This window comes from Nicotiana sylvestris, chromosome 4, assembly GCF_000393655.2.
Source record: "Nicotiana sylvestris chromosome 4, ASM39365v2, whole genome shotgun sequence".
In the NCBI taxonomy this organism is placed as follows: Eukaryota; Viridiplantae; Streptophyta; class Magnoliopsida; order Solanales; family Solanaceae; genus Nicotiana; species Nicotiana sylvestris.
In genome coordinates this window covers 164303964-164319925 of record NC_091060.1, presented here as the reverse complement: position 1 = coordinate 164319925, position 15962 = coordinate 164303964, and the positions used below count along the sequence as shown (strand labels likewise).

Here is a 15962-nt window from a genome sequence, read left to right as displayed (position 1 = left end):
GTCCCGTAACTAGTACGGTTGCATACTTGATCTAGTCGGCTTTTAGAATATTCGAATTGAGGTAAAACAAACACAGAAAAATAAACACGCAAAAGGGCTCGAGGTCATCCCCACCTAATAAAAGAAAAATGAAAATAAAAAATAAAATACTGCAAGCACTATTTTTGGCCTCCATATACAAGTACTACAGGGCATTCCCTGGAACAAAATATGTACAAATCCTTCGGGGCATTCCTCGGATAAATTGAACTAGGGAACGACCTCTCGCCCTAAAACTAACAAAAATCCTAAAGTTTGTCAACCCTGGTGTGGTTGGTCAAAAAACATGCTCCTAGCGGGTAATGTAATAAAAGTAAATAAATGAAAGAGAACTAAAATATGTAAATAGAATAGTAAAAAAAAAATTCGTTGTCTTTTCCTATTCCCACAGTCCAACATGCAATTCGTTTCTTAATCTTCTTCTATTAGTACGCGACTTCATGTCAAGTATCAACTCATGAAGAAACTAAAGGCATAAACTGCCAGTTAAACATTAATATCACCGAAACAATTAGTTCAACTAAGTACTAGGCTCAAACAATCAAAGTTTAAGAAAAAAAAAGTGAACAAAATAGTGTTAGGCTTAAACAAAGATCAGGACAACTAAAAGGAACCTAAAATCAGGATACCTAGATAAGCAAGAACTGGTGGGATTTATATAATTGATCTGGTTTCAAACATCCTAAGATTTCAATAAAATAGGTTCAATAAAAGGGTCCTTTCTATAACTTCTTAGAGTATCAGGGAATGATCTTCTGATTAATTAAATATAGATTTGACACATAGCCTTCAAAAAATGTTTGACACGTTCTTAATTATTTTGTCAGGAACATCTCGGACCAATAAGACTAAAAAGACCAACAAGCCTCAAAAATTCAATCGAAGCTAAATAATTCACAAATATAATAGTATGATCTATTAACAAACTAACACTACTCTAATCAATTAACACCCAAATCAATCTAACAAAGAGATATCACTTTGTGAGGAAACATTTAGACTTTCTCAAAAATCAATATTCTCCGAAAATCATTTAGTTGAAAACTATGACCTGCTGAAGATGATAACATATTCTAATTAACTTCAATAACACTAGACCAAACAATCACTTAAACAATTACTTTTTATTTTCTAAATTGATGAAGAAGAATATTATCACAAAAACAGTAACCTCCTTTAACTACACTAGAATTTGAAACTTCAAGAATTAGATAAAGGACTACTGCGAGGCACGAGACTGAGATTGAACAGAACTTTCAAATCCTAAATAGAATTTACACAATATTCACAAACTACTCAATGTAGCTAAGATGAATTCTTACAAAGGCAACTAAAACAAAAATACGCGAAAGTGATTCACAAATCTTAGACAAGAAACAAACATAATTAAGTCAAAGACTAATATCATGCTTGTCACTACCATTAACACAATAAATAAGAGAAGGATAAGGGATTGAACCTCAAGATCTTCCAACTAGACTATGTTTTTGGACGTACAAAGAAGGCCAGCAAGGTAACTCAACCAGTAAACTCGTAAAAATAGCAGGTGCAAATCGAGCAGGATTCACGAACCGACCTCGAATCGGCAAGCGAACTTCACTCGGCTATTTCTCGCTCAAAAAGGGAAACCAAAAATCTAAATCCAAGAAAAGGAGCTGAGATGTTTCTGAATTTAAACTCGAATAACATCCAAAATAGAGTCATTATTTTTTCTTTTTTGGAATTTAATGAAAAAGAAAATTAAAGGTTGAATGAGACTCTTTTTTTTTTCTTTTCTGGAAATAAAAAATGAAGATGAACAATTGAGAAAAAGAAGAACACTCTCTTAGAACCCCAATTTTCCTACCAAAGTTTTCTTCTCCCTTCCTCTGTCCGAAAATCCCCAAATATATAGGCACCGTAGAATCTTCCTCCTCCCTCTTCTCCAAGAAAGCCCCCCAAAACCCGAATTTGCCCTCAAATAAATTCCAAAAATCCCCTTTCACTAACAAAAATTGGAAAAATGGAGACTTTGGACAAAATTATTCATCCAACAGTTCCCATTCTTCCAAGATTTATTCAAGGGTCTCGGATTTGCTTCACATCGAACGAAAAAGAAAGGAAAAACGCGTGAATCTAATTGCTATGATGAGGATTGTACGATTTGAGTGACGTGGAATAAGGAGAGGAGAGGAGGGGGACCATGGGGACCATATGAGGCGAGTTTGGGTGAGTGACTAGCTGGTTTGGACGAGTTCTGGTGAGGTTATGGTGTTTGGGCGCGGCAGAGGCGAAGAGAAGGAGGGGGTGCCGTTTGGATTGGCATTTAGGTCAGGGGATTGGGTTGGCCGGATTGGGCTACTTGGGCAGATTTTGGTGGGGTAATTTTGGGGCAATTGAGCTCAAATTTAGTGGGTTCTAACTCTTTTAAATCCAATAATTAGAAACTTGAACTTTTCTTTTTTAAAAAATGATTTAAAATTAATTCTAATTAATTAAAGGAAAATATATCATACTATGAAACTATATTTTTATATATCTTTTTTTATAAATTATTATATTCAAAATAAAAGTGAAAACAAAAAGTATATTGCTATAAAAATGTTAATAACCTAAACTAAATAGAAATAAAATAAAATATGAAACTATTTTTGTATATTTATTTTCAGTGATTATATTAGAATAAAAATAGGTTAAAAAAATAATAATATATCTTTCCAAAATACCTAATATTGAATTAAATAGAAAAGTGGAACTATTGTTTTTTGTCTTTTTGGTGCCCAAAAATAGAATTAAAATTTAAAAATAGAATGAACTATATAAAAATAAGCTCAAGTAATATCCTAAAAATACTAGGACTATTAAAGGTGATTCTAATGCGCGAGTCAAAATTACATGTCTTCAGCTACCCCTCTTTGACGGAAAACACAAAGTGTTTTCACACAAAGAACAAGAAGACATATTTTTGACCCGACCCTTATTTAGAAAGACCCAAAAACTAAGAGAAAGGAAGAGAATGCGACCGAGCCCTAGTATCTGAGCTGCCTACATATCCTTGCCTATAAAAAAAATCAGGCCACATGTAGTTCATAAGTGAGAAGGACGATGGAGTACCCAGGTGGAAAGCCGAGTGAAGTGTCGTCGAGGTTCCGGTCCGCAGTTCCTGCCGTCACATAAAAAATAAAAGGAAATATTACAACAAAATAAAAGAAAAATACAAGATTCTATCTACTTCTTGTCTTGAATCTTCCTTGAATCTCTACTTGATCTTCAACATGAGAAAAATGAACCCTGTTATTCAGGCGGGCTCCTGATGCTTCTTGAATTTGCGAATTGAAGTAACTCTGAAATGAATTCCCTTATTCTCCAGGTGGGCGCCTGCCAATAGCTTGAATTTGGTATAAAACGAGTTCCCTCGTTCTCCAGGTGGGTGCCTGATTTCCAAAACCTGAATTATATTCCCTCGTTATCTAGGTGGGCGCCTGATTACCAACAATTGAATTGTATTCCCTCGTTATCCAAGTGGGTGCCTGATTACCAAAACTTGAACTGTATTTTCTCGTTATCCAGGTGGGCGCCTGATTGCTAAAACTTAAAACTGTATTCCCTCGTTATCCAGGTGGGCGCCTGATATTGCCAACAACTTGAATTGTATTCCCTCATTCTCCAGGTGGGCGCCTGATTAATAAACTTGAATTGTATTCCCTCGTTATCCAGGTGGGCGCCTGATTGCTAAACTTGAATTGTATTCCCTCGTTATCCAGGTGGGCGCCTGATTACCAACAACTTAAATTGTATTCCCTCGTTATCCAGGTGGGCGCCTGATTGCTAAACTTGAACTGTATTCCCTCGTTATCCAGGTGGGTGCCCGATATTGCCAACAACTTGAATTGTATTTCCTCGTTATCCAGGTGGGTGCCTGATTACCAACAACTTGAATTTTATTCCCTCGTTATCCAGGTGGGCGCCTGATTGCTAAACTTGAAATTGTATTCCCTCGTTATCCAGGTGGGCGCCTAATATTGCCAACAACTTGAATTGTCTTTCCTCGTTATCCAGATAGGTGCCTGATTGCTAAACTTGAAACTGTATTCCCTCTTATCCAGGTGGGCGCCTGATATTTCCAACAACTTGAATTGCATTCCCTCATTATCCAGGTGGGCGCCTGATTACCGAAAACTTGAATTGTATTCCCTCGTTATCCAGGTGGGCGCCTGATTACCGAAAACTTGAATTGTATTCCCTCGTTATCCAGGTGGGCGCCTGATATTGCAACAAAACAGACAAAACAAAAGAAATTTTTCTGCCCCAGTTTGGGATCTGGGCATGTTTGTGAGTGTAAATCGGATCATGTTACCTACAGAGCTCTAAGAATTTAAAAGCTAAATCCCATTATCCAGGAGGGCCCTGAAAACTTCAAATTAAATTTCATCTTAAGAGTGATAACTTTAAAGCTAAATTATATTTTCTAAAGGGAGAACCTACGCTAAAACTTAAAATTAAATCTCATTATCCAGGAGGGTCCTCAAAACTTAAAAACTAAATCTCATTATCCAGGAGGGTCCTGAAAATTTTAAATTAAATCTCATTATCCAGGAGGGTCCTGAGAACTTTTAAATTAAATCTCATTATCTAGGAGGGTCCTGAGAACTTTTAAAATTAAATCCCATTATCCAGGAGGGTCCTGAAATTTTAAATTAAATCTCATTATCCAGGAGGGTCCTGAAAATTGAGAATGAACTTACCTAAGCCATGCTCTCGTCTTGGAGGATTCTGAACAGAATTTCTTGCTCCCTGAACCATGCTTTTCCATGGGAGGTCCCTGTGGATTAAAAAAAAATCTTGCCCCCGTTTCAGACAAATACAATCTTGTTAGTTTGAAAACGTGGTGGTTAGTTTGTGGCGTTATTGCTGAGTGTCTGCTTCCGCCACTTCCATGCTTCATTCTGATTAGCTGCTTTGGGCTAGCAATGAGTTGTTTGACTTTTTGATTGGAACTGGACCACAAAACCTCTGCATGACCTGAATCTCTCACACTCACTTGTTGCATTATGTTTTCATTTTGAAAGTTGTTGAATCCTTGTATTTTCTCAAAATTCAAGATTCACTTGATTGCCTGAACCTCAGTTATCACCATACTGCTTATTCTAAATCAAGTCAATTGTGATGTGCCTGGCCGGACTCCGCTTTGTGCAATTTAGAAGCTGGTAGTAGGCTTTGAAATCCTTTCCTGCTTATTCAACAAGGGCTGACTAGAAAGAGACCCATAAAAATAGACTCAAAGAGCAAAGTGAAATGATTTTTGACAAAAGGAACAAAGGAAAATTTTGAACACAGATGAATATATGAAGAAGAATGAGAAAAAGAAGACTTATCTAAGGGAAGCAGCCAGCTCCAATGATCATGACATGCATTTCGGACTGATCAGCCTAATCCGTCCAACCAATCATATTTTCAGTTCATGTCATGTCTTCATACTTTAAAACTGGGCTTTTACTGATCCAATTTCTCTGTAAAGTCATGAGCCTCATTTGACTTGTAGTGCCCTAAAGGGTTTTCACCAACAAGCCTCTCTCATTTGTTCATCTATCAACTCACCATCGCCTTACGGTGCCCGCGAGGGTTTTCACCAATAAGACTCTCTCATTTTAAATTTTCTCTCTTGCGCCCATGAACAAAGTGTTACCCATGATGTAAATCATACCTCTATCTTGCTTGATCTGGCATCCTCAAAGATTGATCGGAAGGCCTTTCTTTGGACCGTAATGTAGGCTTTTGAACGGAGTTAGAAAGAAAGGGTGGCATGAAGGCTCAAACTAACTTAAGATGAAAAGGGGTCAAAATTACAACTTTTGGAATCAGACCTTTTCAAAACCAAAACTTCAGCCCTAGTCTCTTTTGGTCTGGGGAATTTTTATTTTTATTTTTATTTTGATGGGACCGAACTGTAAGGCTGCTTACGTATCCTTAAAAAGAATCAAGTCGGATGTAGTTCAAAAGAAAGTTGTTTGTTTTTGTTCCCTTTTTCTTTTCTTTTCTTTCTTCCTTTTTTTATTTCTTTCTTTTCTTTTCCTTTTTTTTATTTTCTTTTTCCTTTTTTTTTCATTTTTCTTATTTTTCATTTTTTCATCATATTTTTTCTAATTCTGCTACTGATTCCAAAAGAGGGATATGAAAGAAAATAAATAAGGCTCAAAAGGGGTAGCAAAGGATGAAAGTATTTGGGTAGCGGAACAAAATGCCTTCGTCATTTCAACTTTGAACATGCCAAGTACAAAATACAATTGGAGGTAAGCAAAGAAATCATACATAGTACCTCTTAACTGCATCAGAATTGATAACCATATCTACACATTTGCCTTCTATGTCTATTAAATACAAAGCATTATTGGGCAACACTCTTGTCACAATGAATGGCCTCTACCAGTTTGGGGGGAACTTGACTTTAGCTTCCACCTGATGAGGAAGGATGCGTTTCAATACCATCTGACCCACTTTGAATTTTTGAGGACGCACCTTTTTGTTGTACACTCTTGCCATTCTCTTCTGATACAATTGACCATGACATACTACAGCCAATCTTTTCTCATCAATCAAACTCAACTGCTCAAGCCAGGTTTTGACCCACTCATCATCATCAATTTCAGCTTCTGCAACGATCCGAAGGTATGGAATCTCAACTTCCACAGGTATAACTGCCTCAGTTCCATATACCAGCAAATAAGGAGTTGCACCTACTGAAGTGCGAATAGTAGTGCGATAACCCAGTAAGGCAAAAGACAACTTTTCATGCCACTACCTAGAACCTTGAACCATCTTACGAAGTATCTTCTATAAGTTTATTGGCAGCCTCAACAACTCCATTTGCTTTGGGGCGATACGGGGTAGAGTTTCGATGATGATCTTGAACTATTGGCATACCTTTTTCATCAAATGACCATTGAGATTAGCAGCATTGTCTGTGATGATCACCTTGGGAATTCCGAATCGACAAATGATATTTGAATGAACAAAATCCACCACTGCGTTCTTGGTCACAGACTTGAAAGTTACAGCTTCGACCCACTTGGTAAAATAATCAATGACTACCAGAATAAAACTATGCCCGTTTGACGCTGCTTGCTCAATTAGTCCAATGACATCCATGCCCCAGGCAACAAAAGGCCAAGGTGCAGACATTGTGTGTAACTCATATGGGGTAGAATGAATCAACTCACCATGTACCTGGCATTGATGACACTTGCGAACAAAACTGATACATTCCCGTTCCATGGTGAGCCAATAATAACCTGCTTGAAGTTTCTTCTTTGCCAACACATACCCTTTCATATGCGGCACGCAAACTCCAGAATGTACTTTGGCCATGATAGTTGAAGCTTCTTTAGCATCTGTGCACCTCAGTAGTCCTAAATCTGGAGTCCTCTTGTACAAGATTCCTCCACTCAAGAAATATCCACTAGCCAGACGTCATGTATTCCTTGATATCCTGGAACCAAGGTTCGCCATCAATTTTCTCTTCAACCACATTACAATAAGCATGTTAATCACGAACTTGGATATGCACGGTGTCGACATAAGCCTTGTCCGGATGATGTAACATTGATGACAGAGTAGCCAAAGTATTGGCAATCTCATTGTGAATCCTTGGAATATGTTTAAATTCTACCGACCTGAATCGTCGACAAAGATCATGCAGACATTATCGGTATGGTATAAGCTTCAAGTCGCGAGTCTCCCATTCTCCTTGAATCTGATGAACCAACAAATATGAATCTCCCAAAACCAGTATTTCCTGGACTCCCATGTCTACAGCTAACCACAAACCCAGAATGCATGCTTCATACTTGGCCATGTTGTTGGTGCAATAAAATCGAAGTTGGGTTGTTACAGGGTAGTGTTGCCCTGTTTCAGAGATAAGTAGAGCCCCTATTCCAACACCTTTCATATTAGCAGCTCCATCAAAGAAGAGTTTCCAACCTGGCTTTTCATCATGGTCAACCTCGTCAACACACATGACCTCTTCATCAGGAAAATAAGTCTTCAGTGGCTCATATTCATCATCCACCGGATTCTCGGCCAAGTGGTCAGCCAAGGCTTGGGCTTTCATCGCGGTCCGAGTCACATAGATAATGTCAAACTATGTAAGTAAAATCTGCCACTTTGAAAGTCTTCCCGTGGGAATAAGCTTCTGAAAGATGTACTTTAGAGGATCCATGCGAGAAATGAGGTAAGTAATGTAGGACGACAAATAATGCTTCAACTTTTATGCCACCCAAGTCAGGGCTCAACAGGTCCTCTCAAGTAGAGTGTACTTAACCTCATAGGGAGTGAACTTCTTACTGGGATAATAGATTGCTTGCTTCTTCTTTCCCGTGATGTCATGTTCACCCAATACACAGCCAAAAGAATTATCCAAGACTGTCAAATAGAGAATCAAAGGTCTCCCAGGCTCTGGTTGGACCAGCACAGGTGGGTTTGACAGGTACCTCTTAATCTTATCAAAAGATTCTTGACACTCGTCAGTCCAGTTGACTGTGGTGTTCTTCTTCAACAGCTTAAAGATGGGCTCACAGGTTGTCGTGAGCTGAGAAATAAACCTGCTGATGTAATTTAACCTTCCAAGCAAACTCATCACCTCTGTTTTGTTCTTTGGAGACGGTAACTCTTGAATGGCTTTGATCTTCGACGGATCTAACTCAATGTCGCGTCTACTAACCACGAATCCCCGCAGCTTCCCCGACAGGACACCAAACGCATATTTCGCTGGATTGAGCTTGAGGTTGTACCTACGGAACCTTTGGAAAAACTTCCTCAAGTCCTTGACATGATCAAACTACTTCTTTGACTTTATGATCACATCATCTACATAAACCTCGATATCCCTGTGTATCATGTCATAAAATATGGTGGTCATTGCCCTCATGTAAGTTGCCCCAGCATTCTTCAAACTAAATGGCATTACCCGGTAGCAATATGTTCCCCATGGCATGATGAACGCTGTCTTTTCTGCATCTTCCTCATCTATCAAGATCTGGTGAGATCCCGCATAACAATCCACAAAAGACCCAATTTCATGCTTGACACAATTATCGATCAGAATGTGAATGTTCGGCAATGGAAAATCATCCTTTGGGCTCCCTTTGTTAAGATCATGGTAATCAACACATACCCTGGTCCTACCATCCTTCTTTGGTACTGGCACAACATTGGCTAACCAAGTGGGATATCGAGTGACCCGAATGACCTTTGCAGTAAGCTGCTTTGTGATTTCTTCTTTGATCTTCACATTCAGATCAGTTTTGAACTTTCGCAACTTTTGCTTGACAGGAGGGAATTTTGGATAAGTCGGCAATTTATGAATTACCAGATCAGTGCCCAGTCCCGGCATATTGTCATATGACCATGCAAAGACATCTTTGTACTCAAACAATGTTTTGATTATTTCTTCCTTAACTTGCGGTTCTAAATGCACACTTATCTTGGTTTCCCTAACATCATCCTGATCCCCTAAATTGATTGTTTCAGTCTCACTCAAATTAGGCTTTGTTTTTTCTTCAAATTGTTTTACTTCTTTACTAATTTCCTCAAATGCTGCTTCTTCATCATATTCTATTTCATCATCATATTCTACTTCTTCGATTGTTATTTTAGAATTAGATTGGCTTTTAAGACTTGGCTGAAAATTCTTCATACACATCATGTCACTACAACCAGCATAAAAAGAACTGTACAAAAGAAAAATACTATTAAGAATAACGGAAAACGGGAAATTGCATTTCATTGAAAATAAAAAGATAGAAGGGTTTGAACATCAAAACAAGCAAAAACTAAAAATCTGGATTACAACCCCAGAATAACCCAGATAACAGAAAGGAAAACTAAGCAAACTACCAAAACTCCTTCCTGGTGGGGAGAGGAGTAGCTTCCCAATTGCTAAGCTTCAAGTTGGGGCCAACGAGCCGCACATCTGCTTTACTAGAGCCTTCACCAACTTCTACCATATTGACCTCTTCGAACAGACTTTGGAACCTCATGATCAGCTCTTCATCAACATCGATCACAGGTTTTGGGATTGAGGAGGTTGGAGGTTTTTCGTCACCTGGCTTGACAAAAGACTTAGATATGTGTGGGACGGGCTTGGGGAGCGACCATACCTTATGTTTCAGATTTTTAACCCTTTTCACGTCCTTCTCGGTAGGCGTGAATCCCAAACCAAATGTATCAAGATTCCCACTGGTGCGCACTGGATGCACAATACCCTGCAGAGATGAGCCCAGACCCTTGCCCGGCACAAAACCATTCTTCAACATTTCATTCGCAACCATGATGAACGCAGAAGATAACTTAGGACCCGAAATGCATTTTCCTTCCATTACGAGCTGACAGGTCCTCATCACCGTGCACAACTATTTTCTGCCTGTCCCATTCGAACTTCACCATTTGGTGCAGAGATGATGAGACTACCTTAGCAACATGTATCTAGGGCCTGCCCAATAACAGATTGTAGGAGACAGCCACATCTAACACTTGGAATTCCATGGTGAACTCAACTGGCCCTATCGACAATTCGAGCATTATATCTCCAACATAATGTTTACATCCCCCATCAAAGCCTCGAACACACACATTGTTCAAGTGGATTCTTTCGGTGCCAATCTTTAGTTTTTGCAGAGTAGACAGGGGACAAATGTTTGCACTAGAGCCATTGTCAACCAAAACCCTTGAGACGATAGAATCTTCACACTTCACCGTGAGATAAAGAGCTCGGTTGTGTTTTGTACCCTCCATAGGAAGTTCATCATCCGAGAAAGTGATCCTATTTACTTCGAAAATCTTGCTAGCTATCTTTTCTAAGTGATTCACTATGATCTTATCAGGAACATGTGCCTCATTCAAAATCTTCATCAAGACCTTACGATGTTCATCTGAATGTATCAGCAAAGACAAAAGAGAAATATGAGTTGGTGTTTTCTTTAATTGCTCCACAATGGAATAATCCTGCACTTTCATCTTTTTCAGGAAATCCTCAGCCTCTTCCTCGGTGACCGATTTATTTATTGGCATTTGGCTATCCATGAATGGCTTGGCTTTCCTTAATTCTTCTGAGGTGAAACATCTCCCAGAACGAGTCAATCCTCCAGTTTCATTAACCTCTTTCTCTATTTCTTTTCCTTTGTATGTCACTATCACTTGTTTGTAGTTCCACGGAACATCCTTGGCATCGATCACTGGCAGTTGAGTCACTGGTTTAATGATGATAGGGGTGATAGGATCCCCCTTCACAACTATAACAGACTTACTTGGAATCCCTGGCACTAAAACCTTTGAACTTTTCGGACTTGCCCCAATATCTTTTGAGGGCCCTTTCACGACCAACACATATGGATTCAAATTGAGCGAGCTCGGCTTTTCTGTCGCCCCTTCAACTGTCAAGGGATTTGCTTTGGTAGAGTTTGGAACTTTAACCAAATTACTTTCACTGGCCCAAATCATCATGACGAACTTAGAAGACTTCTTGGGCTCCCCATCCTTGTGAACTATTTCAATCATATGTGTCTCTTCATAGGCTAGCAAAGGGTTGTGGTTGATGTTTGGTGCGTTTGGGCTTTGGACTACAATTTGGTTTGTATCAATGAGCTCCTGGATTGCCCTTTTCAAATGCCAGCACTTATCTATGTCATGCCCTGGAGCATTAGAACAATAGGCACACCTCAGGGCATAATCGAGGTTCTTTGAAGGAGGATTTGGTATCTTTGACTCAATCGGCCTCAAGGCGTCCAACTGCCTTAACCTTTGAAACAGACTAGCATAAGACTCACTAAGCGGGGTGAAAGTCTATTTTCGTTGCTGCCTCTCTCTTCTATACGCTGGCCTTGATCGAAAATTTGAACCATTAGGGTTTTGGTAAGGTTGTGGGGGTAGATATTCATTTTGTAGAGTTGGGTAGGTATTATATGGGACTGGGGCACGCCATTGTGGGTAAGTAGGGGGTTGAGCATATGCCTGTGCATGGTGAACAAGGTATTTGGATAGCCTGGCTGAGTATTGGGGGTTTTGCGGGGAAAAGTAATGTTGGGGTGGATTATATGGAGCTTGGGTGTAGGTTTGAGGTCGGGGTCCAGGATGGGTGTACTGATGAGGTGAACCCCTCTGGCCATGCCATGATCCGGAGACAACCATAGTGACATCTTCCTTCTTCTTCTTGCCTAGCAAACTTCTGGTACTATTCTAGATTGCCTGGGTGGTTGCTTTTATAGCAGAATAGCTCATGATCTTATTCAACTTGAGACCCCCTTCCACCATTTCTCCCATCTTTACCACATCATTGAAAGACTTACCAATGGCTGAGATCAAGTGGCCATAGTAAGTGGGCTCCAGGGCTTGAAGAAAGTATTAACCATCTCGTCTTCTTCCATCGGAGGATTGACTTGTGCAGCTTGCTCCCTCCATCGGAACCCATATTCTCTAAAGCTTTCACTGGGTTTATTTTCAACCTTGGTCAGAGATAGGCAGTCTGGAACAATGTCTATATTGTACTAAAAGTGTTGGGCGAGGGCCTGAGCCATATCGTCCCAGGTGTACCACCTGCTAGCGTCCTGGCGGGTGTACCATTCTAACGCTGCCCCACTAAGACTTTGGTTGAAGTATGCCATTAGTAATTCTTCTTTTCCCACGTCGCCTCTCATTTTACTACAATAACCCCTCAGATGAGATACAGGATCTCCATGTCCGCCATACAAGTAAACTTGGGCATCTTGAACCCGGCAGGCAGTTAGACATCGGTGAACAAACACAAATTCTTATAGGCCACACTCACTTGGTTTCCCAACTCTTGCATATATCTAATGATTCCTCCAGACTCTGTACCTTCCTAAACATCTCTTCTTACTCTGCGTTCTTGGGTGGTTTGTCAGTTTCAATATGAGGCTCAAATTGGGGAGTGTAAGAGTAAGGATCTGGGATTTGAATATGGGCTCCGATGCATAGTAGTGGGCATCTGTAGCGAGGAATGTGAGCTCACTAGAGGATCGGTGGACGGTAGCTTGTGTAAGGGGTACAAAAATAGGAGCAGATGTCGGAGCAGGGTACGAGGTTGTTTTGGCTGGCGGAGCATGAAAAGTTTGGGCTAAAGTGTCGGGGTAGTTGTGGTAAGGGGTAAAGCCAGGTGCGTGTTGTGGGGAAAGATCAATAGTATTGGGCATCTGGGATTGAGAGAGTGCTGGGATGGAAGTAGGGTTTTCTGTGTAGTTGGTAGGGAACGAGGGTGGAGGGTGTCCTTTAATCCAGGATTGATACATTTCTGCCATCTGATGCTTCAACCTCCGGACCTCCTCTTGCAATTCAGATTCCGACTCAACAATCTCCCTTGGTAGTTCTACAACTCCAGTGTCTGTTTCCTTGCTAGCCATAACTGTTTGATGCTTTGATCGGGTGTTGTATGGATGACTTGCCAGGATGCCAACAAACTAACCACCTTCCTGAAATTAAATAACGATAACAGAGGACAACAACACAATACCACCATGTTAGCGTTAGGGCATTTATCAAATAATAATATCACGTTACGTGCAATGCACCTAGCAACAATTAACGGTTCTAAAATGGCTTTGAAGATCGCAGGGTCATATGGCATCATTCCAAGTTGCTCATTTCAATCCTTCCTTCTCTTTCTTTTCCTTGCACATCATTTTCTTCCCACTCTTTTCTTTTGGCTTTTCACTCTCTTCTTTTCTTTCTCTTTTTTTTTCTTTTTTTTTGGAACCAAAAATGATTTGATCGAACCCGTTATAGGTTGCCTACGTATCATATCCCTTATGAATCAGACCAAGCATAGTTTTGGAAGAGTGATAGAAAATAAACTAAAAATAAAATATTTTTGGGATTTTTCATTTAAAAACTTTTCGCTGTTAAAATACAATGGGAAGTACGCTAATGAAAGACATGACGGGCTCGACTACACTACGATAGAATCTGACACTACTTAAAGGACTCGGTACTCCTAGACAAGACACGAAAGTAAAAGACAACATGAGACTATCTGGAATGAGAATCTTGGAATGTGCGCCTGCATCTGGAAGGCTAACTCTCGTAAGGTACTCACGGTGTTGTCCCATATTTTCTACCAACCCTGCCAATTGTGATCTCAATGACTGAAGTGTAGCTCGAATCCCAACCATTTATGCTGCATGGGCCTCCTCTGCCTGGGTAAATCGATCCATCAACTATCTAAGTAATATCCGCGAGGTGACCTCCTCGTCAAATACTCCTCTAACACGTCAGGGCAATGGCCTACTAACCCCCCCCCGGTGAGTAGACTGTAGCCATATGAAGTACTCATGGGTATACCCAGGTGAATGCGGGTCAGTTGCTAAAGTATCTCTACCCATCTTCATTGCATGACGCCAATAGGTCTGGATGTCGATCTCCCTGTGAGGCATAGTGTCAAATTCCCTAGTGAAGTCACGAGAATCAAGAATGTAGGAGACTTCTTGTTGCCTCCCTAACTGACGCATCACTCTAGCAGGGGTATATGGTCTAGTACACCAAAGTCCAATCAGTACCAAGAAGTCTTGCACGTGAGATCCTGCTAAGATCACGTCCAAATCAATCCATAGGTATGACCACAAAATCTTCTCTTTAGTCAAGGATCCTAAATAATCAACCCAAGCCTGAACTCCGAGTGGTAAGGCAAACTTATCGAACGTCATTTTATGCTCAATGCACTTCACTCGATCTCTCAGATAATGGTCAATCACATCTTTCTCAAACATGGCAGCGGGATGTAAGTGTTCCATCATCCACAGCTGTAGCAACAAGTTGCTTTCCTCAAAGAACCTCCTACTTTCTCGAATCCTGGTAAAACACGATAGATCTCTGCCAAAATTGTCGGAACTAAGGTGACTTCAGTACTGTGTTTATCATTGAAAAGTGCAAAGATTATTGACCATAGACGCGTGCTAATATGTCTACCCTCCAAAGGAAATACCAGGAGACCCAACAATGCAATAGTGAATAACATAGGACGCCTCTTCTTCCAAGAATCATATGATATGGAAAATTCATCTATGAAAGACTCATACCCAGTAGGACGAGCAAACCTCTCGAATAAAAAGTCCAAAGGTACCCAAGATTGATCTAAACATGTCATGTGATTTTCTAAATCCATCCCTATGATCTTAAGGAACTTGGTGCTTGAATTAGCCCTTGTGTAAATCAAATCCTTATCTAGGTATGGCCAGGCGAGTTAACCCGGCTATCTCAGCTAAGGTGGGTGTCATCTCAAGATCCCCAAACTTGAATACCATTCCCTGTAGGTCCCAAAATGTCAACATTGCTTCTACAAGGTCGGTACGGGGAGTGATGTCCATCAAAGAAATAAGAATCCCTAATTTACCCATCAGATCACGCTGCTCAAGTAATGTGAACATGTTCCACCATTTTACTAGCCCTATAGGGACTTTGACCACCATTGATACTATAGCATTGGTAAATGGATCCATACCTGAATTGGGAAAACATGGTTAATGACTCAAGATATTATGTGACACCACAACATTTCCTAGGGGATGGTTGGGCTATTTTTGCAAAATGGCCTGAGGGGCCGAAAGCGACTAAAAGTGCAAACTCAACAAATAGTGACCTCAAAGACATGAGAATACCTCACTAAAGCTTATATGGGTTCAAACTCCCAATAATCATGGCCCAAAATTAATTTGCAGAAATGACCCATTTTGCATGAACGACCGATATGGCCAGAAGTGGCTAAAGATGCAAACTTGAAAAGGACGGACTTTAAAGTAATATGACCCCTAGTTGTGAACTCAAGATTCGAAGACATGGGTAATTGAACTACTTTTGCGAAAATGACCCCATTTCCGATGTGGCCAAAAGTGGCTAGACATGCAAGATATGGCTAAGACTCCGCAAAGTTAAGAACCTAAGAC

General features: G+C 40.2%; 1 protein-coding gene across 1 annotated transcript; it reads right to left on the bottom strand.

The window, feature by feature from the left end:
• Positions 1–10497: 10497 nt before the first annotated feature.
• LOC138890462 (uncharacterized) lies at positions 10498–14813 on the bottom strand. The gene is made up of 2 exons (XM_070173849.1): positions 14365–14813; positions 10498–11809 (listed from the first exon to the last, which is right to left on the bottom strand). Exons 1-2 carry the CDS (start codon positions 14811–14813, stop codon positions 10498–10500), a joined length of 1761 nt encoding a protein of 586 aa, XP_070029950.1.
• Between the last annotated feature and the right edge of the window lie 1149 nt (positions 14814–15962).